The sequence below is a fragment of the Lepisosteus platostomus genome, chromosome 4, assembly GCF_059453375.1.
Source record: "Lepisosteus platostomus isolate fLepPlt1 chromosome 4, fLepPlt1.hap1, whole genome shotgun sequence".
Lineage (NCBI taxonomy): Eukaryota > Metazoa > Chordata > Actinopteri > Semionotiformes > Lepisosteidae > Lepisosteus > Lepisosteus platostomus.
In genome coordinates this window covers 5790538-5812924 of record NC_142614.1, presented here as the reverse complement: position 1 = coordinate 5812924, position 22387 = coordinate 5790538, and the positions used below count along the sequence as shown (strand labels likewise).

The 22387-nt window shown below is 53.6% G+C and overlaps 2 protein-coding genes across 7 annotated transcripts; both read right to left on the bottom strand.

Annotated features, from left to right (window-relative positions):
- Positions 1-732: 732 nt before the first annotated feature.
- Positions 733-12158, bottom strand: LOC148672232 (heterogeneous nuclear ribonucleoprotein L-like). 5 transcript variants are annotated; one of them, XM_088627773.1, is made up of 13 exons: positions 12018-12158; positions 9855-9973; positions 9524-9761; positions 9252-9337; positions 8751-8847; positions 8525-8597; positions 3647-3715; positions 3196-3491; positions 2913-3034; positions 2603-2804; positions 2379-2436; positions 1710-1817; positions 733-1161 (listed from the first exon to the last, which is right to left on the bottom strand). In XM_088627773.1, exons 1-13 carry the CDS (start codon positions 12018-12020, stop codon positions 1103-1105), a joined length of 1530 nt encoding a protein of 509 aa, XP_088483899.1. In that variant the 5' UTR covers positions 12021-12158; the 3' UTR covers positions 733-1102. The 5 variants fall into 5 exon arrangements, with proteins under 5 accessions (XP_088483899.1, XP_088483895.1, XP_088483896.1 ...); XM_088627769.1 differs by lacking the exon at positions 12018-12158 and adding an exon at positions 11460-11619; XM_088627770.1 differs by lacking the exon at positions 12018-12158 and adding an exon at positions 11460-11619 and having other exon boundaries at positions 733-1158.
- Positions 12159-13675: 1517 nt separating this feature from the next.
- Positions 13676-22070, bottom strand: srsf7a (serine and arginine rich splicing factor 7a). 2 transcript variants are annotated; one of them, XR_015935710.1, is made up of 9 exons: positions 21914-22070; positions 21738-21815; positions 20188-20418; positions 19713-19895; positions 19224-19310; positions 18874-18918; positions 17985-18113; positions 16646-17285; positions 13676-14234 (listed from the first exon to the last, which is right to left on the bottom strand). XR_015935710.1 is itself a non-coding variant. In XM_088627775.1 (8 exons), the coding sequence occupies exons 3-8, from the start codon at positions 20409-20411 to the stop codon at positions 14183-14185; spliced, it is 720 nt and encodes a 239-aa protein (XP_088483901.1). In that variant the 5' UTR covers positions 20412-20418; positions 21738-21815; positions 21914-22068; the 3' UTR covers positions 13676-14182. The 2 variants fall into 2 exon arrangements, 1 of the variants encoding a protein (XP_088483901.1); XM_088627775.1 differs by lacking the exon at positions 16646-17285 and having other exon boundaries at positions 21914-22068.
- Positions 22071-22387: the final 317 nt, after the last annotated feature.

Genomic DNA, 22387 nt, shown 5'->3' with positions numbered 1-22387 from the left:
TTATGTTGCGACACAGCCATTGCTCTAAGAGAGTACGGAAGCCGAGCTGGTTCGAAACGCCCCAACTCGCTCCTTTTCGAAACAAGCGAATGTCGCTGAAGATTTAGTTTTCAGAAGTCTCTGGGCTCGGCAAGTTCCTTGCAGTTTTAACGTCGAACTGAAGTTTCGACTACTTATTGGTTAAAATATAAAGTATGACGTGACAGTAACTCTCACCCCAAATATCGCACAGAAAGCTGAAAACAGCCAGTTTGCAATTATGTACAACACGTGGTTCTTCCTAGTCCTACACCTCAACCATCACCTAACAGCATCCATTCACAGGTAGCTCCACCTGCACTAAAAGGGCACCTGTCACTCAGATAGAAGCAGAGTGCCTCCTGCCTCCAGCATCAGGTGGATGCTGCACACTGGTGGTGGTGGAGGGGAGACCCCATTACCTGTAAAGCGCTTTGAGTGGAGTGTCCAGAAAAGCGCTATATAAGTGTAAGCAATTATTACCTGTGAAACACCTTTGTCACGACTTGCTCCATTTCAATTGCTTGTTGAGAAATCAGCTGTAGTAGGAAGGGCTACACCTGATCACCGTAAAGCCTTGATCTGGGCCTCCAGGAACCAGGGTTCAAACACACCCGAACTACCTCTGCAGCTTCATTTTCAAAAACTGACACAGGTACTGACCACCAAGGGCAGCTTCACCAAGAACAAAAAAAAACAAGAGAGCCCCCACAGTTCTGTTTAAATTTTTATTGAGATTGGAAACAAAAAACACAAAATAAAAAAAAGAAATCCACTCTTTTTACACTTGGTAATTTCCATCTCATGGAGCTGTGGTGCTGATCGGACAGACAGCGTAGCATGTGCGAAAAAACTAAAAAAAATACTGGTACAAAATAAGCACATCTCTGTCACCGCTAAAACAGCGTTACTCCCTAGTGCGATTGTAATACTTTCCTCTGCGACAGCGGAGCTCCACGGTTAAAACTCAAAGACAAACGCGACAGACGGACACGAGCAGCCGGGTGGCTCCCGGGACAAGGCGAACAGGAGAAGGTGAGGGTGCGGGCGAGGAGGTGGTCTCCACGGCGACGGTGAGGGGCAGCTAGTTGGCGTGCTGCGCAGTGGAGAAGCACAGCTTGAGGGTGTAGGGGTAGGGACCATCTAGGGGAGAAAGAAACAACATTAGAAAGCTTTTGTGCTAAAGTATCCTCTGCCCCCAGAGGGAGAACGAGACAGACGAGGCCTGAAATGACTAACACCTCCAGAAGCCATCATCAGGCACGGAGCCCTGGGGCCGCGGTCGGCGAGGGGCACAAGCTTGAACACGTGGGAAGCGCTCACTGCTGAGCCGGGCGTGCAAGGATACTTGCCCCCAGCGCCCCTCCGCCACTGTCGCTTGCCGTCCTAAACCTGCAGAGACTCTCACCCGACTGGAGCGAGAGCCACGCAGGCCAAACACGGGCGGCTAGACAGTCTCGCCACAGGATCATCTCCACAAGTGACGTTGTTGCGATTTACAAATAACCAGAGTCTCGCTGGGACCTCCTCGCCAGTCCCCGTAACTCCCCGTCTCCTCCACTTAACAGCGGGAGCTCAGAGCCCCGCGTCAGCCTAGCCCACACGAGCTCCCCGGGCGAGCCGATCCAGATCCCAAGTGGCTCGAGAGGACTACGGGATGGCACACGAGCCGGCACAAACGCTCTACTTACTGGGGTTCTTCATCTGGAAGTGGTTCATCATGGCCAGGGCCTCCATGGCGTCGTTGATGGAATCCCACTCTAGCAGGCCGGACGAACTGCGCTCGCCTGCGCCCCCACATGAGGAGAGAGACGGATACGGAGTCCAATTTATTCACACTGCATCCACCAGTGGTAAAAGCCTCTGCACACTTCACTCACCGTCTGCGAGAAGACGCCTGCTGCGCAAACCAGTTTTAACTAAGCAAGTGTACTGCAATGTGGCTATGAAGACGGGCCCTGTGCCTTCATCACACGGCACAGCCCCAGTTCTATGCACTATGTCCTATTTATGTATTGACTGTCACTGTTTGCAAGGTAAGGTTAGGCTGTCTCGGCCTGTCCATTAGGGGTGCCAAAGGCCTTTTATTTTTACTCGAGTCTCCGCTACCATCAAACACTCAGACACTCTTAGCAAGGTGTCTCTCTTTTGCAGAGCTGGCGGTGAGAAGGCCCACAGGAGAACTCAGATGACTACAGTCTCTCCCTGGAATTACCACAGGCAGGTTGAAGACAGCGCCACAGGACAGACACAGCACAGCATTCCATGCCACAGGTGCAGACAGGAGGCGTCATATCAGAAACCCGTAGAGAAATCAGGACAGACAGCGTATAGTAAGTGGGATTACTGGGAGTACTTACTCTTTCCCGAAAAGAGCTTCACGTTAGATGGGCTCTTGACTCCCAACTCCTCACAGATCTGAAAGACCCAGATAAAAGCAGAGGTCAGCTGTCGGTTGACATGAGGCACGTCTCTGAGATAGCGGCGGGCGAACAGCCAGACGCCGCACACTCTAGCAGTGGCTTTCCAAGCAAAGCAACATCCCGATATCTGTCCCCACCCACGAGGAAGACTCCCTGCCCACCTGGTTGAAGATCTCCACGGTGACGTCAGGCTGGGCGTTGAAGAAGTGCAGGACGTTGCTGGGGTGCTGGATGCGGTTCTTGGCGGCCTGCTCCGGGGAAGTAAAGCGGTTGTTCCGCGAGCCGTGGAAGTCCTTGAAGCTGCTGGTGCCGTCCTCCAACTCGTAGGACTGGCCGGGCATGATGGCCTGCTGCTTGGACACGCTGGAGAGGGAGGGAGGAACAGAAAGAGGGAAAATGAGACGAGAGACCATCATCTCAACCTGCCGCAGGAAGAGAGGGGGAAGGAGAGGGACAAGCCTGCTCACTTACCACACGTTGAGCTTCTGTCCGAACAGGAAGTTGTTGTTGAGGTGAGTTATGGCACGGTCCACAGCGTAGCAGTCGCCCATCTCTACCATGGCAGCTCCAGGCTTACTCTTCATGAACTTTACCTGCAAGGCAGCGGGAGGGAGAAATGTCACTGCTGTCCCTTCCTCCTTCATCCCACCACACAGCTGTCAAACCACCGGCTTTTAGCTACAGAAGCACAGCTGAGCCGATAAACTCCAGGGATTAGAGCTCTTTAAGAAACGTCATCGGCGGAGTCGCTCACCCTCTCGACGTTGCCATAGAGACAGAAGACGTTGAACACCCGGTCCGCGTTCATCTTGGAAGGCTCCAGGCCGTACACCATGACGACGGGAGAGTCGGCGTGCGGGCTGTACTCTGGGGGAGGGGGAGGAGGAGGAGGGGGGTGTCCGTACTGCGGCCCCCCGTACCGCTGGCTGTGGCCCCCCCGCCGTGGCCCGCCCATCGGTGGCCCCATGCGCCGGCCCTCATAGTGAGGAGGGGGCGGGGGCCCATAGCTGTCATCGTGGTAGTGGCCATGATAGCCTCCCTGAGGGCCGCCTGCAGCCAAGAGAGAGCGAGAGGTGAGCCCTGCCCAAGCTACTCTCAAGCACACACACACAATCCGTCTTGTCACACTGCAGCACACCTGCATACACACACACACGGACAAACTGCACCACATGACACGGAGACACAGGTATCGGAGTGCCTACCGTACTCCGGAGGGTGATCTCCTAGCAGCGCTGGCTGCCTCTGCCTCTTGTTGGGGTTCGAGTTCATATCTGCAGTACACAGAGGCAGAAGGTAAGACTGTCAGTGTGTGGAGAAAGTCCCCAAGGGCAAGCAATCCAAACCCCCACTGCCTCATCTACTCCAGGTTTCACCAGCTGCAGGTTCATCCTGCTCAGTCCGGATGATCCCGTTCTCCTGCGCAAAAGCCAACATCTCCACTTCACGCAGATGTAACCAAGAAAGAGCAAAATGGCAACAGTATCTGCGAAGAGACCATTGGCTTTTGAGCAGAGAGCGGCAACTGCTAAAATCCACGATTCCCTGTGTAACTTTAACCATGACCAATCAAGACGCGGTCAATGTGCCCCCTAGACATCATAAGACTGCGCTACCAACACATGAGCATGAAAACTGGCAAAACCAACAGCACCAAGCAGTGTCTCTGAGAACGACAGCAACACTGCTAGAATTAACTGTGGATCAGGCCATGTTTGCAAACTCCTCGCCAAGGTCAATTTAAAACTGTCTCTTAAAGAATTTTGCAATACCCAACAGACTGGAAATTTGGATGAGCTACAGGGCTACAGAGACCGCTCAAGCCTGTCTGTTTCTGGCAGTTGGTCTGAAATCAATAAACCAACACCGCTAACATTTACAGGAAATTCAAAACCAGGACATTCCCATACAGTACAGGAGAATTGAGCACATTGTAGGAGCTGCTCATGCACAAAAGCTGCAGTGCTACACATCCAGAGGGTCTGGTGTTTGACTCCACCAACCCCAAAACCACGGGGCAAGGCAGGGAGCGACTCCCCCCTTTCTTTGTCCCAGCAGACACTCAGGAGAGTCTATTGGCCTGCGGGAGGACCCGTTTCACAAACTATTGAGACCAACAGCACCATTAAGTTGTCACAGCCCCCACACACATGAAAAAAAACAACAAAACAACAGCTTACTAAATAGCACAAAAACAAAGATTCAGGTTTTACAACATCTTAAAATGAATACTATGGCCATGTCAAAAACAACTTTCTTGTAAGGGAACAAAGACACAGAGATTACATTTTATTTGGGATGAGAGAAGATACATGAAATCAGGAGCCAGAAATAAAATCGCACAGTGGATTAAAAAAATAAATCCCCAACTGATACAGAGAACGGATTCCTCTGCTAGGACACGACCCTGGCCTTCGCAGACTGAGAGACCAGCTCTCCCCAGTGGCGAAGAAAAGGAACAAGACCCCCGCCCCCCTCCCACACAGTCTGCAAAGCCAGGCGCGCAGCAGAAAAGTACAAGTCGGAAGAAATGAGTGCGAGTCCCTCCAGTGGAAAGGGTAACATCACTGCCTTTATTGAACGTCAGCACTGTTCAGAAACGAGCATGGCTGTGGGAGTCTTCGCTACAGCACCGCGCTCTTGCTCAAACTGCTGGGGGGGGGGGGGGAACAGCCCCCGTAAACAACGCTAAACAAAGCCAGCGCAATACGGCGAGTGCGATCTGAAGCCACTGTAACTCTACCAACAGAGCACAAAAACACCTCTCTGATCGCATCTCACAGCTGGAGTACTGCACGCCGAGGCGCACCGAAACAGAAGTGAGATGGGGCAGCCTGCTGAAGAACACAACAGCACACCCCTCCCCAGAAAACTCTTAGGTGATCCACGACACTGGGGACCGAAAGTGCACATGGCCGAGGAAGACTCCCAGAGCAGCCTGCAGCTTTTACAGTATTGAAAGTAACAAGACATGTCTACGGATTTACAAAGATCTTAAGAATAGAAAACAAAAAGTTGAGCTTTACTTACTGGCCTCGATGAGAGGATAAGGGGAGCATGGGGCAGAGGCAGCCGGCTCCCTAACACCACACCGCACCTCCAACCGCTCAAATTAACTCAATTCTCTCCGTCCTCGTACCAGAACAAGCCTTTTTTACTGCGCCCTCGTCGTGACGGCCGCCGTTGCTTTTTTTTTTGTAAAATAAACTGCTTACCGTGGTTCGACAGCAAGCAGACATTTTGCACTGTTCAGAAAGACGGATGTCCTCAACAGACACACAATCCCAAACCTGCATCACATGGGAGTCGTTACAGAGTCGTCAATAGAGACCTTTTCTACAGCACAAAAGCTTGTATTCAAATTTGTTTTTTAAAGTAAAAAGAGCAGAAAACACAAGGAGTAGAAGGGTGTTTTTATTTAAAACCAAGGGGGGTAAAGGGAAGGAAAAAAACCTGATTCCACGAAGAGGTTCTAGCCTGAGAGCAGCGTGGCTGTCTGTCTGTCTGGATGTGCTGTAATAGGGTGTTGAGGTTTCTGAGTGGCCATGCCCCTTTGTCAGACGTCTCTCTTCCGTGTCAATGTCGGCGTCCTTCCGTGTTTAATGGGCTGTGTGCTGCCCACCCTGCCCCTCCCCAGAGTTTGCTACAAGCGCGTCCTGGCTCAGCCTTGGCCTGGGTTACGAGCGTGGATCGCTTTCGGGTCGGATGTTTGTGTTTGTGCCAGAAAGCAAACAGAGCCCGCGCACCCACCAGTGGCGCTGAATGTGTCCCTGAATGGACTCCCGCTCTCTCTCCCCCTGTGTCTTTTGCCTTTTTGTCAGTAGATTTTCTTTCACTTTTGTGAGTGGGGTGGCTTTGTGGAGTTTCTGCCCCTCTCTGGTGTCGTGTTTCTCCACACGAGTCGAGTGTCGCAGTGCAGGGCTCCTCTGTCAGCAGTAAGGTGTGGTCAGGGCAAACTTTCAGGCATGTGAAGAGAGCACATGCGATGGCTCAATCCTGGCTTGGACCACGGTGCCAATATAGCCCCACCCCAGCCCTTCCCTCTCCCCTCTGTCTCTCTCTCCCTCTCCATGGAGGTAAGGATGTATTGTGTACAAAAAAAATCGACACCACTTTAAAAGAAGTCTTCTTGCGCCTTGTGGGAGGTGAGAATGTCAGTCTGAACACAATGTATCTGCAGCTGTGGTGGGAGTGTTGATGTTGATGTTCTGGTCTCGGGGGTCTCGCAGTGTCTCTCTTTCTCTCTGGTGCTGCCCCGGTCTGTGGCGGTGAGCTCAGGATTCTCCCTCTCTTTCTCTCTGAGTGGTTAAGTGAGAAATGTCGTCCTCTGTGGTGACGGTGTTGCGATGGCATGGCAGCAGTGTGGTCGCTGGTGCGAGCTTGTGAAGTGTCCCCCATGTTTTCCGATGCTGCCGCTGTGGGACTTTTTTGGGGGAGGGGGTGAGGGTGGGGTTTCTGTAGCTTGTTGCTGTAGCTGTTGGAGAGGATGTTGGCTGTTGTTTCTGGAGTTGGGATGTGCGTTGGTGAGGACCCTGCGTTGTGTAAGCGCGCAAGGGATGTGAAGAGCACACAGGCCTCTGGGGCAGCCATCGGGCGAGTTAGCAAAGCACTCCCGTGTCGCCACGCTCGACGCATCGCCACACGACAACTCGTTACAACGTGGAAACTTCACGGCCATCTTTCCTAGCTGGGCCCGCACCTCCCAGAACGCCTCCACGCAAGGCTCTGGCTCAGAATCAGATCTTCCCATTCTGCGAAAGGGAGGTTTTGTAACGTGGCCGTCTAAAATTAAGTCCGAAGTTGGCTATGACCCCTTTAGAGCTTGAAAAGAAAGCCTTCGCAGCTATGCAGGAAGGTGAAAACAATCAGATCATTAACTTCAAAGAGCTTTCTTTTCAAGGGGCAAAGTCAGACCTTTATGTGCATGAACGGCTTAATTCGCAACACGGTCAGACTGAAGGGAAGACCAGCCGAAAGCAGAAACCGAGAGGTTTGTGACTTATGTTGGATTTCTCTCGTAAGTGAGAAAGTAACATGAAGCAAGAGGATACGCGTCTTGCTGAACATTGAATGGACACTGGATGCACGTGTCCTTTGTCCAGTTCAGCGCTCAGGTTCCTGTCTCAAGTCAGTCTGTCCAGTAGTAATGAACCAGGTCATTACTAAGGACTGTTGTTTGAAAAAGTTCTTCTCTCTGTGACTACAGAGATCAGACCAGACAGGGAACTATACCTGAGCAAAAGAAAAACAGGAAAAATGGCCACACTTCACCAACCCAGCATCTCACCTGGCTGGCTGAGCTCACTCCCAGAATTCCCAGGCTAAGAGATGTGGAGATGAACTCTCTCCCTGACCCTTCGATCCTCAGGCAGCGAGACACCACCGACAACAGGGCTGGAACAACCTGCCAGGGCGCCCTCGGCTCCCCGAGTCACTGCGGCCCCGGCAAGGGGTCCGAACGGGACCGGGTCAGGGGATTGGGCCTACGCCTCCCGCGTACGTATCGCTACACGAGCGCAGGTGGGAAAACACACGACCGACACCTCCTAACCGAGCGGGTGCTTAACGAGTAGGAGTGGAAACATGAGTGCGACTCTACGGAATAAACCAGGTGAGGCTGGGTGAAGGGTGCCGGGCAGTCAAAGACAAAGGCACGTGAAGTGTGCGAGTCTGTGTGGGCAAGGGTGACCGCAGGTGTCTGCCTGTGTTTGCGCGCACGCCCGGAAGAGACAGCTGCCCTGGGAGATGCTCTTCACATCCCTTGTGTGTCCCTGCTCCAAAAGAAAGCTGTAGTGTGCCGTTAGGACAGAGGACAGGACCAAACACCATGTGACCAGCCACAGCCATAATGCCACTGAGCCAGAAGTCCCACCCACAATACCCTGCCCTACCGCAGGGCGCTGGAGCGTCCCTGCTCTGGGGGACGCTGGGGGGACTCCGCCCCCTTCTCTGTTCAGTGGCGCTATAGCGTGAGGTTCGCCCTCACCCCAGACCCGTCCCCACCCCACCCTCCACAGTGGTGCCTGAGGGTGCCGTGTGGAGTCAGACGGAGATCAGCAAGGCAGGCAGGCTGGAGACTTTACCTTGGCCGCTGAGATTGGGGTTGGTGTAGTCCCAGGTGTCCTGGTCGTTCTTGAACACATTGAGGCGCGTCGGCTGGCAAAGGAGAAGAGGGGGGAATGTGACACCGACGCTGCAGGCATCTCACACATCTGGTTGTCAAGTCCAAATACAACCAGGAACCCACCCAACCCCCATCCAAGTGAAAAAACTAGCCAGCCGAGAAGTGCAGGTCAGGAGGGGGCTTACCTTGGCATACTCGATCTTGAGAGTGCAGCAGCCAGAGTAGATATCGGCGCCGTTGAGGGACGCCTTCGCCCTCTGGGCGCTCTGGACCGAGTCGAATGTGCAGGGAATCAAGGAAAAACCGACGGAAACTCTGGAACAGCACTGGCATCGGCACATCCTAGCCCCAGCTTAGCCGAGTTGACTAACTATCCAGTACACCCCCATACTGGCAAGGGTACAGCACAAGCGCACGCTTCAACCACTACTTCCCCATTCACAACCTAAAACCACACCAAACAGGTCAAGCAAAAGCAAAAACCTCAATAGTTCAACTATAAACATGTTTTCTGGAAAGAACTGGAAAGACACAGTGCAGCAACTGTAACCACATCAAACGATGTACCGCAGGTCAGAAACCGCACCACCGCGCAACGAGGGAATACCCACGCACTCAGCAGCCCAACATACGTGTGTGTGTGTGTGTGTGTGTGTGTGTGATACCGCCACAGCAATAAAGGATATTCCACCATGGCCTGGACCCCGTTCTTCCTGAAGATGACGATCCTCTGGACCGGCCCGCAGGGGTTGCAGATGGTGTACAGCACGTCCTGCAGACAGACACTCTCGTTACTCTCTCTGGTTTAGCGTCCAGCAACAGGGCCCGGCGCACGCAGCACCAGGCCACTCGCAGACCACCAGGTCCGTTCAGACAGGCCCCCCTCAGAGATAACCCCCAGGCCTATCGGACCCGTCTCTAAGCCCACCGGACGGATGCAACGGAACAAGAGCGTTACCGTGGTGATGGGGTAGATGGGGTTCATGATGGTGAGCAGCAGCACGTTGTTGACGCTGCGAGAGTCGTCGGGGTCCCCAGGCCGCGAGATCTTCTGGCTGGTGGAGTAGTTGACGAAGGCGGGGTGCCCTGCGATGTAGATCTGGTTGTCGGAGGCGTAGTTCACGGCGTTGCAGGAGCCGTTGATGTCCTCGTACTCCACCAGCGCCTGGCGCTTCTTGGGCATCACCACCACGTAACTAGAGGGGGGGCGGAGGGGAGAGGGGTGGTGAGACAGCCTGGAGGCGACGGGGGCGCTCTGCTCAACGTCAAGATGGGGGGGGCAGACTCACCTGATGGGCCCAAACTCCTGCAGCGCCTCCACCAGGTCGGCCTCCATGACCCCGTCCACCAGCCCCCGGACGTGGACCACCGGAGAGGGCAGCGTCTTGTGGGGGTCCTCGTACCCTTCCTGGAGACACAGACAGGCAGGCACCGGTCAGCACAGAGCCCGTCTCCTCAATAAAACCAACCCCCCACCAGTCCTGCCCTCGCTGCCACTCCGCAGACGGACACGCAACCGACTTTCAAGAGGTACAGGCGCCTTTATGACCCATTTCGTACGCCTCCCGAGTCGCAGAGCTGCGCCCCTCGCCCTGGACTCGCCTCTCCTGTCCGAAGTCGCTTCCTGGGCCCGGCGGCGCGGAGATGCCGGTCCCCCCCGGAGGCGCCGGGCCTGCAGGCTGCTGCTCACGGGGGCACCGTGTCCGCGGCGTGAGCGACTCCCGGGCAAGCCAGTCTCCGGCTAAACTTATTTTCAGTCTTTTTTTCAAGCCCTTTAAACCCGAATCCAACACGCAGTCCGGTTACAGGCACCTGGTCCGTGTTCCTGCAGCCGCCCGAGGCCACAGCTGTCCGCTTTTCGGACAAAGGAGACCGCGTCCCTAGTCACCCTTCCCGGCTCTTACCCGCTGTCGATAAGGCCAGAAGGAAAAATGTCGGACGGGGGCACACCGTGCGTACTACTTAAACTTACCGATGTAACATCGCACATTAAACAAAATAACTTTGGGGAAGGTATATTAAAAAATACCGCCCGGCCGAGCTATCGTCAATAACATTCAAACACGCAACAAGTCCTGGAAACAACAGAAAAAAACATTCCAATTCATCTTTAGTTCAAAATCCACTTCAAACAGGAAGACCTATCTCCTGTAACCCGGGATTATCGGGGCGGTTGGACCGCACGTCTCTGTCGGTACCGAGAGCCCAGACGCACACGGCAGTAACCGGCGAGGCCCTCGGCAGCCCAGACCCAGGAACAACGAGCCGGCGGCGGGACGGGCCGCTCGGCTCCTGCGGGGTCTGTGGGCGGCCGGGCGGTTTGAGAAGACGGCGGTGATCATGGCGGTGTAGGGGGCGGGAGGGCAGAGCGCAGTTTTCTCAGGTAACAAAGGCCGGGGCGGCCAACGTGGCCCCACCGCTCCGACCGGCGCTCGGTCACTGCGGCCCCGCCGGACCAGGAGCGACCCGGCGAGGCGAGAGGCCCCGAACCCCCCACGCGCCCGGGCTGCCGTTACCCCCCCCCGCCGCCGCACACGCGCCCGGGCTGCCGTTACCTCCCGGCACACGCGCCCGCCGCGAGACACAAACGCGGAAAATTCGGGGTTCGACCGCCGTCAATAACCGCCCGTTACGGTCCGGTTCAATCGTTCGCGGTTCAAGAGGCGCGAAATCGCCCACATTTTATGGAAAAGTCGACCCACGGCGCCAGCCCGGCCCGCTCAGGTTTCGACACAAGCGCACCGCACCGTCCGGTCAGTATCCTTAACCACCTCAACCACCAAGGTGGATTTTAAAAATCGTGTTTTTTATCCCCTTAACTGCTCGCATTTCTTCACTGTTAGTTTGGCTGTTCTGACGCTTTTCATCTGTTTAGAAAAATGTTTTTTCCCCACCGTTGCCATGCCGCCGTCGTTGTTCTCGGTCTTCTGTCTCTTCGTAGCTCTGCCGCCCTCGTTGTAGTACCTTCCCGCTTGTGCAGCCATTTTGTAGCAGTTAAAAAAAGCCTGGGCAACGCAGACGCCGAAATGAGACGGACGCAAAAGCGAAAGAAAAGGAAAACCCGCAAGAGACCGCCCACCAGCGACACAACTCAGCCTGGGATTGGAGCGATCGCGCTGTCAATTCGAGAGCGGCGCGACGGCCGACCATTCAAACGCCAAGAAACCGCCCCACGACGTCGGTGATTGGCCGCGCCGGCGCGTCAATCTTAAAATACTCGAGACGCACCGCCCACGAAAGCGTTCCATTGGCCGATATCGCCAGTCGGGATACAACGATTGGTCGGCTGTCCACACCAATCTCCCGATGCAGTCTTCGCCGTTTACTTCCAAACTCTCGGCATAAGGCAGACGTTCTCTGTGCTTCTTGCGTGAATTGGTTTGTCGTAGGCATGCACGGGAAAGGAAACAGGACTTCACCCAGCTTTCAAGAAACTTTAAAAATGTTCCTACCATTGGTCTTAAAAACTGGTTTCACTCCGCCCGAGTCAGCACCAAAATCCGGCCACGACGCGCAACGACGCACGCGTCTGCGCACGACCTTTTTTCTTTCGTTTTATTCAGTTCAGGAGCTGCACACACGCAGCGTGTCGTGTCAGTTTCCTGCCCATTGATGCCCGCCCTTAGACATCCTTCCAGTTCGTGTTGTTAACCGAAGCGTCAGCAAAGAAGTCGGTTTCATACTAGAAACACAACGACTTAGTGACCAAAAAATATAAAGCTCCCCCTTCAGAACATGAGCTAAATTCTGCAACCCATGATAACTGAGCATCAGCAGCTTCCTTTTGCAGCGACCAAGTGTGTGTTCGAGATCGAGACAAGCGCCTATCGGCTTTACCCGCTTTTCTTAGGGCCTTCCTCCAGGATGCAGGGGACAGGAGCAAAACAGACGGACACAGCCCCAACACAAGAAAGGACAAAACTACAGGAGGGCATCTGGCCCTTCGACTTCATTTGGTCACATGTAGCTGATCAAGCTGAGTACCCCCTTGAAAAAAGCCAACTGATCCCCCCTTGTTTCAGACTCCCACCACCCTTTGTGTAAAGACCGTGCTGTGCTGTTCTTAGTCCTGAATGCCCTTTCCCACCAGCGCGCACCTTTCCAATGTCACCCCACACAGCCAGACTGAATAACCCATGCAACTCCAGCCTCCTCTACAGACATAAGCCGATTATAAACACTTGAGTCACCCTTTGACCACCCACAGATAGTCAGGCATATTCCTTCCCCTTCTCTTGAAATGAACAGCAAGGCCCAATCTTTCTTCTACAGGAGAAGAAAAAACAGGCAGAAAAACACACGCTGAGCTGAATGCCAATCAGGAAATGCAAATTCACCCTGAGACACATCAGGCTTGGTAGCAAGTGAGAATCTTCAGAGGAAGTGAAAATGACAATGACATTTACCAACACTTTTCATCCCAGGTTCTCCTTTACCTGTCCAGCCAGCAGGACTGTGGACTCTCTGGTATTGGGGCAGGACAGCCCGAACCAGAACACTGCTCTCGCTGCACCTGCACAGGGGCCAGTGGAGGATACTGGACCTTTGGTGGCACATGGACCTAAACCGACCACAGGGAGCATGGTTGCAGGGCGCACACAAAACACTAAAGCAAGACACTAGCCTTTTAATACAAAGAGGTATAATTACCATGATACTGAACAGCTCAACTGTCCAAAAACAAGCAAGCACCTGGCACTCTGAAGCGTTTTCAGCCTTCTAAAACAAATACCATAGCCACGAGGGATAAAAACTCACCTTTGAAATATTTCTCGCAAAACCAGAGCATTCGACACAGACGCCCCTCCCACTTCCCCAAAGAGCAAGACTTCCATCTTTGCAAATCAGTCAGGGCAGCTGAATGAGTCCGCCATCAGTCCACTCCTGATCGGACTGGGAAAGCGCACTGCTCTTTAGAAGGCAAGTGCTCGGCTGTGGTACTATGAGCTCAGCACAAACATGCAGCACGAACAGCACCCAGCCGAGCTGGGGGGCTCAATCCACGCGAGCAGGACATTAACCGGGACGGAAAAGTCGGTCAACTTTCAGCCACTGCGAAGATGGCTTATCGGAGAGAGGTGTTCTCAAATAATTCACAACAGTAAACAGCTTTTGGGTGTGTACAAGTTTACTTTACTGTTTTAAAAAAAGACTGGATCCATAACGACCATTAACAGGTAAAAAAAAAAAGTTTAACAAACCTGCACGCTCTGATCACAACACTTAACACCATCAAATGGAACTTCAGTCCCTACGTTAAAACGTCCTACAGTCAGCAAAGGGGCTCACGTGTAGGAGACAGGCTTCTAACACATGGTAGTATGCCGCGTAAAAACTGCACACATTCAGGGGGGAAAAAAAAAATCACAAGAAACAAAAACAAGCCGATTTCGGACAAACGTGTATTTGGTGTTGACATCCGTCCAGTTCTTCGTTATTTTTTCCCCAGGAGGAAATAAAGGATGTGGAATGTGTTGCGGCAGAGGCGGCGCAAGAGGACGGGATTGAAACAAAACCACTAGGGCTGCTGGGACAGGGGGGAGCTCGGGGGGTTAAAATGATTACAGGACAGGTGGCCGCCGGACGCGACGGCAGGGCCGGTGGCACAGGTCCTCGCTCACTTGGCGTCGGGTGTCAGGCTCTTCCTGGGGGTGGGCGACCGGGAGCGGCTGAAACAAGACAGAAAAGGCACACGGCCGTTAGCGCGCTCGCACCCGCGGCCCTGGCAGCGCCCCCGGGCCTCCTGCTTCACTCCCACCCCACCCCCCTCGCGCTGGGCAGGACGGGGCCCCGGACGCAGATTGGCACCCCCCCCCCCCCCCCCCCACTTAAAACACCATGCAAGTTTCCTCACGTCGGAAGTCCGAAATGATCCGGACTATCCCAGTGAACTGAGCATCCCTCTGTCCCGGGACACGGGAGGAACGATACTGCAGCCACTGAACGCCCTCAGAAGGCAGGGTGCATAGGCTTGTGTCTGCAGAAGAATGGCGCTCAGCGGCTGCTCTCAAGCGCCAGCTGTACCGCAACTCGCTGCAGCCACTCTTAAAACCGAGTACGAAGCATGAAACCCTGCAAGACCACCTCCACATCTTTCCAAGTTCTCAAAATAAAGCCCAGCCATTATTTAGGTGTCAAGCCCCCTCAACTCCAGAATCTCAAGAAGGAGGGAATAATCAAAGGAAAACTGGGAGCAAGCGTGAAGCAGGACCCACGGAACGCGAGCATAAAAGCAAGACCCTTTTCAAAAACCCTTTATTGTCTGAAACCCGCTGAGGACCTGACCTGTAACAAGAGACAGGAGGCCCGAGCTGAAAGTGCTCCAGAGAGAGACTGGTGTCAGAGCCCAGGGGATACGTTGGCACTGTGCCACTGTTACATGGCGTACTTGAAGCTGCACTGATGTTGGACTGCCCGGTCAGACTGACAGGCTATCCCAGTGCTGCAAAATGCAGTGTGGGTAGAACAGGGGCAACAGACAGATACTTTTAAATCATAAAAGTCCCAGGACAGCCCCAATTCGTTGGTTTCACGAGCAACATCATGACACAGGACTTTAAAATGAGTCACTACGATTAAGCCCACTGGTCTCTCCAGAATCAACACTGGTCACACAGAAGAGGCTTTTTAAAGCTTGTGGATTGTGAGCAGGGCTAAGCATGAAAACCTGGGACCAACTGATTAGAGTATCGCAGTACGAGACTAGGAACACTGAGTGCTAAAGGACTGGAGTAGGGAGCAAAACCTTAGCTCTTATTATAGAAGGGTCAAACTGCAAGAACCAAGACTGAGAACCAGCGGCCTGAAATGAGTCCTCTGAGGGTCCGAGGTCAGGGCAGTCCAAGATCAGTGCTGAACAGTGAAGGGTGTGACCAGCCATTTAATCCCTAGAAAGCATTCAACTTAAACGAAGGTGACTGCAGACCAATTATCACAACTGAAAATCAGGTACAAAAGCCATCACCTCAACAAAAGAGCACCACTGCTGCTGCTGCTGTTTTTGAAGGCCTGCTCACAGCACAGGCGGAAAGAAGATTCCCAACCGCACAGCAGATGGGTCTATTTCAGGTCTGTATGATAGGCACAAATACCCTCTTTCAACTCCTTTACTTACAAATTCATACAAAAGCATGGCTTTTCGTACAAGGACTACTAGAGCCCCAAACAGCCCGAACTGCTGTGCCGTGGGGTCCTGTCTGCCCAGCCAAGTGTGACCGGCGAGTGCTGCCGACAGTCACAACAGTGGTGCCCGAGGTCACGAGGCCACAGCACCTTCTTGCAGCCAGGCTGAAAAGTCCCAGCCTCGCACAGCCACTGTCCAGCAGGTGTCACAGGCCACCCTTAAACAGGATGTTTTCTAAACGTCCCCGACTACTCTCCTAAAGGATTGCAGATGCAGGTATGTTTTAAGCAGGTTCACAAACACTCTACACCCCCATCGCTGTCTGTAGTGTCACAGAAACACAGGCCACTCCACACCTCAACCCGAAAAAACAATTGCTCAACAAATTAAAACCTGAAATTCCACCACACCCTGAGAAACCAGAGGTTTAAGGATGCACTATGAAAAACCAGTTGGACTGTGGCTCTCTAGGACTGGTCATCCCTGTCCAGCATGCAACCTGCTTCTAATCCCCCTCACCCAATATTACCAGCCTCTCCAGTATGGAAATGCGGTTTGATCTCAATTTTGCCCAGTTTCCCAATGCCCATCCTGGACACCTCCACCAATGCCCAAGTCAAAATACCTTACAGTATTTTCATCACAGTTCAGTTTTTAAAGTCAAAGAAGGATGATGTGCTGGTCTGGTTTGACCAACTGGGCCACTCAGAACTGGAACTGGGAAACTAGAACACTGATATATTAACCACCCCCCCCACCCCAAGACCTCCCAAGCAGACTGGGGCTGTTCTAACGGTCTTTACCCAGCCACCACCAAAACAACAATACAGCATACTTTAAAAGCAGCTTGGAATAAAAAAAAAGTTTTTTTTCATGATATCAGCAAAAACAAGTAGTGACTTTTGAGTACATCAAAGCCGAGTTCTGAGTATAACTAAATACATTTACTTTTTTTACCTTTGCAAAGTGGTGGATACTCAGAGCAACATGAACAGAGACGCGACGCAAGTACTTGAAGACAAACACTGGAGGTCTTGAAGGCTGATCTCTGGTCAGCACGTTCTCTCTTTCTGCCTCTCTCCCTCTCTGTCTCTCTCAGAAGCTAAGCAAGGCTGGGCTGTGCCGAGTGGCTGGAGCTGGCCATTGCGATCTGGGGATCTGAGCTCTCACGGCAGGAGAAGACAGGAGGGGGAGAGTGGGGGGAAGAAGAGGGGGCGCTGTGCTCAGAACGTGCGACGGATGACCCCCTTCTAGCACGTGGACGGCCGTAGCCCTCTTGGAGTCTGATCTCTCGGGTCAGCTCTCACAGAAATGACAAAGCAAGGATGAACCTGGTCAGTACTTGCGCCGGACGAAACCCCCTCTAAAGCCCGCAGCCAAACAGCGCTGGAGTCTGATCACGTCAAGATTTCTCTTTTCCCCCCTCTCGGAAGCTAAATCGAGTTTGGGGCTGGATCTGAGGCAGGGAGGGGGGAGTGGGCGTGAAACAAGACAACCTCCAGCCTTCAACACCATCTCGGAGTCTGATCGCTCGTCAGCTCTCGCTCCCCCTGTGAAGCTAAGCAAGGTCTGGCCAGGTCATTCTTGGATGGATGACCTCCAAGAGAAAAGAAAATAAATCAGATTTTGCAGCGCGGTCAGCTGGTGTCCCTGGGTTAACAAGAAGGGGGCTTTCTCCCTCAGTCGCTGGACGATACACAGCCCACAGCTGGCGTGCCAGACTGGACAGAGTTCTCTGGTACCGTAGGAGCCGACATCATTCTGGTGTCATGTTAATCTGAGATCATGTCTTTAATCTGTGCATACTCAAACTAAACCAAAAAAAAAACCTTGACAATCTGAATAAAAGTCACACAATAAGTAAATAAGTGTCAGGAGTTAGAACACACAAAACATCACATCAGATCTCCTTTCTGCCTAACAACATGAACCAGTCACTAGCATGATCATTTTATAACCCATAGACCTATAAAACAAAACATTGCAAAGAGAGAAAGACATCAGATGTATTAATCATGAACAGATGTATTTAGCTCAAATGTACAGTTACAATGTACACATTTTCTATTGCCTGTTTAACACCTAACTCCTGCACTGCATCATCAATGTACTTCTGCATCCTGCTGAAATCATTCAAAACGACTGACTGCAGTGCACCTATACTAAATTTATACAGTTAACTGTCCTTGGTATCAGGACGTCTCTGCAGAGCAATAACACTAACTGCTGAGAGTCACCCTGGATAAACACTGCAAACATCCTGTGCCCTGTCCTCCTGGTCCGGTTCCTTGCTTACCTTTCTCGTTTGGCGCTGGCTGAGTGGGACCGGGAGCGCGAGCGGGACCGGGAGCGAGACCGGGACCGGGAGGCAGAGCGCCCCTTGGAGCGAGACAAGGAGCGTGACCTGGACCGAGATCGGGAGCGACTGCAAACAGAGGGGGGAAAAAAAGGTCACTGGGTCACTCACACAGGGCACTGCAGGGAGAAGTCAGTGGGGACCACCCAGTCAAGCACTCACTCTCTTTTGGTTTGAGTGGATAATAAAACAGGCCACAGGGAATCGAGGCTCAGAGACCGTCGTTGTCTCTGTGCTCCCATACTGCACTTCGGTCATTCACACGCCTGAGCCCTGCTGTGTGGCAAATACACCCACTGGAGACTAAAACACAGCATGGGGTTCACAGCCACACTCACTCTCCCTGAGGACACCAGGAACTCACCTTTACAAACTACACACGTGTGAAGAGCTGTGCATTCACGTGCAAATAAGGTGATAAAAAAACACGCAGGTTCTTTTAGTCTGAAGATGAGTGCACTCCAGGGAATAAGGTACAAACAAAAGCCAATTTTCAGCTACTTTACACAGATAATGGGCACCTTTTAATGCATTTTAATCACAGCCAAGACTGAATTCCCCAACAGTCCTGTTTCTATTTACAAAAAATGGAAATCAACTCACTATGACCAGTTTAAATGCTTCCCCTGGCTCTGTAAGTGCTGCTGCTTAAAAAGGACCCAGAAAATCTGCACACACCAGCCTGCCAAGACTGGTATCAAACAGCCCACAAAGAGACCAAGGCTGAGCAGGGAAACAAAGGTACACAGGAGGCCGTCCTCCTCTCACGCCTCGGCTCCTATATTACCCCCTGCCGAGTATCAGAACCGCAGAGGCCACCAGACCTTACCTGCGCACCGGAGTTCTGGACCTAGAGCGAGCCGGGGAAGCGGACCTGGGGGGACAGAAGAGAGAAAAGTAAGCACTAAAGGAAGCAGGAATCTGATGGAAAGTGGTACCTGCTGGGTAGGGAGCACAGACACACAAAGCTGCCAGATACTCCATATTGACAACAGTTCAACAGCTCAATTCATTTAAATGCAGAAAGGCTTTAAAGGAGCTCTCCACAAGGCACGCCCGACAGGCAGAGTGCTTTGAGTCCCTGCAAGGCCAGTTTTCACAGCCAGTGGCACCTAAAACGGGCTTGGTGCAGGCCACACCCGCGAGGGGCAAAGGGGCACGGCCGCGGGCGGGGCTCACCGGTTGCGGCTCCTGCTGCGAGAGCGATAGCGACGTCCTCGGGACCTGGACCGGGACCTGGACCGGGACCGGGACCTGGAGCGAGACCTGCGCAGGGAGAGGACATCGGGTCATCCTCTAGAAAACTGCCCCCACGCACCAACTCTGCACTTGGCAGCGAGAAGCGGATGAGCTAAATCTTTAAAGCGTGTAATGTCCTTACAGAACGTCTTTTCGCAGACCCCAGCTTGCTCTCCATGAGAGACACAGACAGGGAGAGAAGCTGGGGGCCAGAGCAAAGGGTCAGCCATTTATACGGTGCCCCTGGTGCAGCTGGGGCTAAGGGCCTCCCTCAGGGGCCCAACGGAGTAGGACTCCTCTGCCGGCTGCAGGATACGAAACAGCAACCTTCCAGCCACAGGCGCAGATCCTTAGCCACCCCCCCCTTCCCCAAACCCAGCAGCAGGCCTTGCTCCTGGCAGGCAGGGGGTGGGGGAACAGTCAGCGTACCTGCTGCGCCGGCTGCCGCCCCTCTTGCTGAAGCGGTAGCAGTCGTAGGCGTAGTGGCCTCTCTCCCCACACTGGTAGCAACGGTCGTTGGGGTCAAAGTGCCGCCGGCTGGGGCGCCCGTAGCGTGTCTTCCGAGAGACGCCCGTCGACAGCTCCACGCGGATCCGGGAGCCGCACAGCACCCTGGGAAACAAGAGGGCTGGTCAGGGCCCATGCGAACACGCGGTTCACGAGCCCAAGCACAACTCCAATAGCCTCCACACTAGACCAAAGACACAGGGAAACTTCACACCTCACGTCCGGAAGTTGCTTTTTGTACAGAGTTATTTCTTCCCAGTTCAGAAAAGGTGAATTTTCCAGATCCGTTTTTTTCTGGAACTTTGACTTTGACCTTATGACAAAAACAACTTACAGCGGTCTGCACGCTGTCCGAAACGAGTGCGGGTTCAACGCCGCAGACCGGGGGCTCACTCACTTGCCATCCATGCCCTTCACCGCGTCCTCGGCGTCCCGGGAGTCCTCGTACTCCACGAAGGCGAAGCCGGGGGGGTTGCGGGCGACCCACACGCTGCGCAGCGGCCCGTAGTAGCCGAATGCCCGCTCCAGCTCGCCCTTCGCCGCCCCGCTGCCCAGGTCCCCCACGTACACCTTGCAGTCGGTGGAGTGGGACGAGCTGCGGGAGGACGAGTAATACGACATCCCTCCGCTGTGCCGGGGAGCGGAGACAGAGAGAGTCAGCCCCGTGAGCCCGCCACAAGCATCTTCCACAGCAAAGCAGATCCCCTGCAACCGCCCCCGTCTCGCACACCCACCGCAGGAACGGCTGAAACCCACTCACCCCTCTAAATGCAGCAGAGGCACCGGGAGCTAGGGCTAGCAAGGGATCACTGCGCAGGCTGCTGTACCAGTCCGACTACTGGTGCCTTCCATGCTCCTCTAGCTCGGGGGGAATACATTACTTTACCTGACCTGCACTTTAACACCTGCAACTGGGGGGCAGTGGTTGCTAGGGAGCTGGCATAAATGTGCAACATCTAAATGCTACAGAGGAGACTTATTCGGGATAGAAACGCTGGGATAAAGAGGGACTTCGCTTACTTCAGCCCCTAACTCAAACGTGCACCCAGATAGAGGATCCTACATTTTACTCGACCTTATCCCCATTAGCCTAAAAGCATCTAGCCCCCACAGCCCAGGTAACCGCATCGCAGTGGAGCTCAGGTTAGTTTCATACAGCACAGGAAGTCGGAAACGGCGTTGTCTTGGCCTGAAGCGTGACGAAGAGTTCGGCTCACTGAGGCTCTATTTTCGTTGGCCAGCGGCGCAGCCCTGGGAGAGGATGTGCGGACAGCGCCCGCAGTGCCCCCGGTCCGCGGGCGAGCGCGCGGCGCACACGCCGCCCCACACACGGCTTCACGCGGGGATGCGCTCGCGCAGTGTGTCGCCTTACAGCGGCGACATCCGGACAGGCCGAGGAGCCCCGGAGGAGCGGGGCAAAACAACCCGATTGGTACAGCCAACACTTCCCTTTATCAGCGCTGTGTTACTGACGGTAACCGTGAAGCTCAAGGTTAAAGCTGTTCTGGACGGGAAATCAACACTAGAAGGGAAAGACTGCGCCAAACCTCGTAAAGCTTCAAAGCGTGTTTTTAGAAACATGAAACAACTTTACACTGGTCCGCTGGGCAACTTTCACCCCCCTGCTCACGCTAAAATAAAGACCTCAAAAACACCCGAGACAAACACCAGACGCAGAGAAACTGCAGAAATAACGCGTCAGTGAAGACGGAAACGGCGCGTAAAGATACCGCCAGGCCAGGCCCACCACCCCCCCCCACACCAACGAAATTCACATTATTTTAAACCCACCTTCTTTACCGAAAAGGCGGTTTACCGTTGCCAGAAAGGAACAAGCGCGCTTCGGCCGTGTACCCCAAGTTTGAAACAGCCGGCTGGCGCCCCGAGCAGGCCCAGGCGTGAGGCCCTCCCGCGTGAGGTAAACAATGGCGGCCGCAAACCACTCACCGTACAGTCCTGCGCTCGGCTTCCCTGAGAGGACTTCTAACCGCTTTACTTTCCAGCCCACACGAGAATACACGACACCTTTCCAAAATCGGGGGGGGATAAAGAGAAGACTGTTAGGCTATCAGGCGTATCCACAAGTGTACATACTTCGGCGCTTCGGTAGCGAACTGTAGTACCGTTCCCACAGGCCTCCTCTCTGCTCCGCTCTCCCTTCTCCGTCCGGCCCCGTAGCCGAGCAACCGGTGCGCCTGCGCACTTCGGGAGAGGAGGGGTTTCCCGGCAGGGGCGTGGTGACGGAGGCTACCGCTGGGGTGAGCTCCGTGCGCCTGTGACTAAAAACCCTCTGCTACCCACCGTTTAGAATGTGAAACTTTCTAAAGTGCTAAAAATGGAAACCCTCCCCTCCCCAGGTAGCGTTATTGCGATAATAACATCAGTTTGAACGTGCGGAACAACGTTAGAAGACACAGAAATGAATATTAATTCACATCAGGCGTTGTATTGTGAATCATAAAACAGACCTGATGCCTACACGATCTCTGAAAGGGAGATCACAGCTGTGTAATCTAATATAAACAGCACTGCTCAGGGCACAGCCTAGCTCCAGGTTCATGTCGAAACCCTTTTCACCTGAACGTAAATATGATACT

Coding starts and splice junctions, on each gene's coding strand:
- LOC148672232 (XM_088627769.1), bottom strand. CDS start 11,549: ATGGCTGCACAAGCGGGAAGGTACTACAACGAGGGCGGCAGAGCTACG. Junction 3,716..8,524: donor CCCCAATCTCAGCGGCCAAG/GTAAAGTCTCCA, acceptor TGTGTACTGCAG/ATATGAACTCGAACCCCAAC. Junction 2,805..2,912: donor GGACAGAAGCTCAACGTGTG/GTAAGTGAGCAG, acceptor CTCCCTCTCCAG/CGTGTCCAAGCAGCAGGCCA.
- srsf7a (XM_088627775.1), bottom strand. CDS start 20,411: ATGTCGTATTACTCGTCCTCCCGCAGCTCGTCCCACTCCACCGACTGC. Junction 19,311..19,712: donor GGCGGCAGCCGGCGCAGCAG/GTACGCTGACTG, acceptor CTCCCTGCGCAG/GTCTCGCTCCAGGTCCCGGT. Junction 18,114..18,873: donor TCCAGAACTCCGGTGCGCAG/GTAAGGTCTGGT, acceptor CTCTGTTTGCAG/TCGCTCCCGATCTCGGTCCA.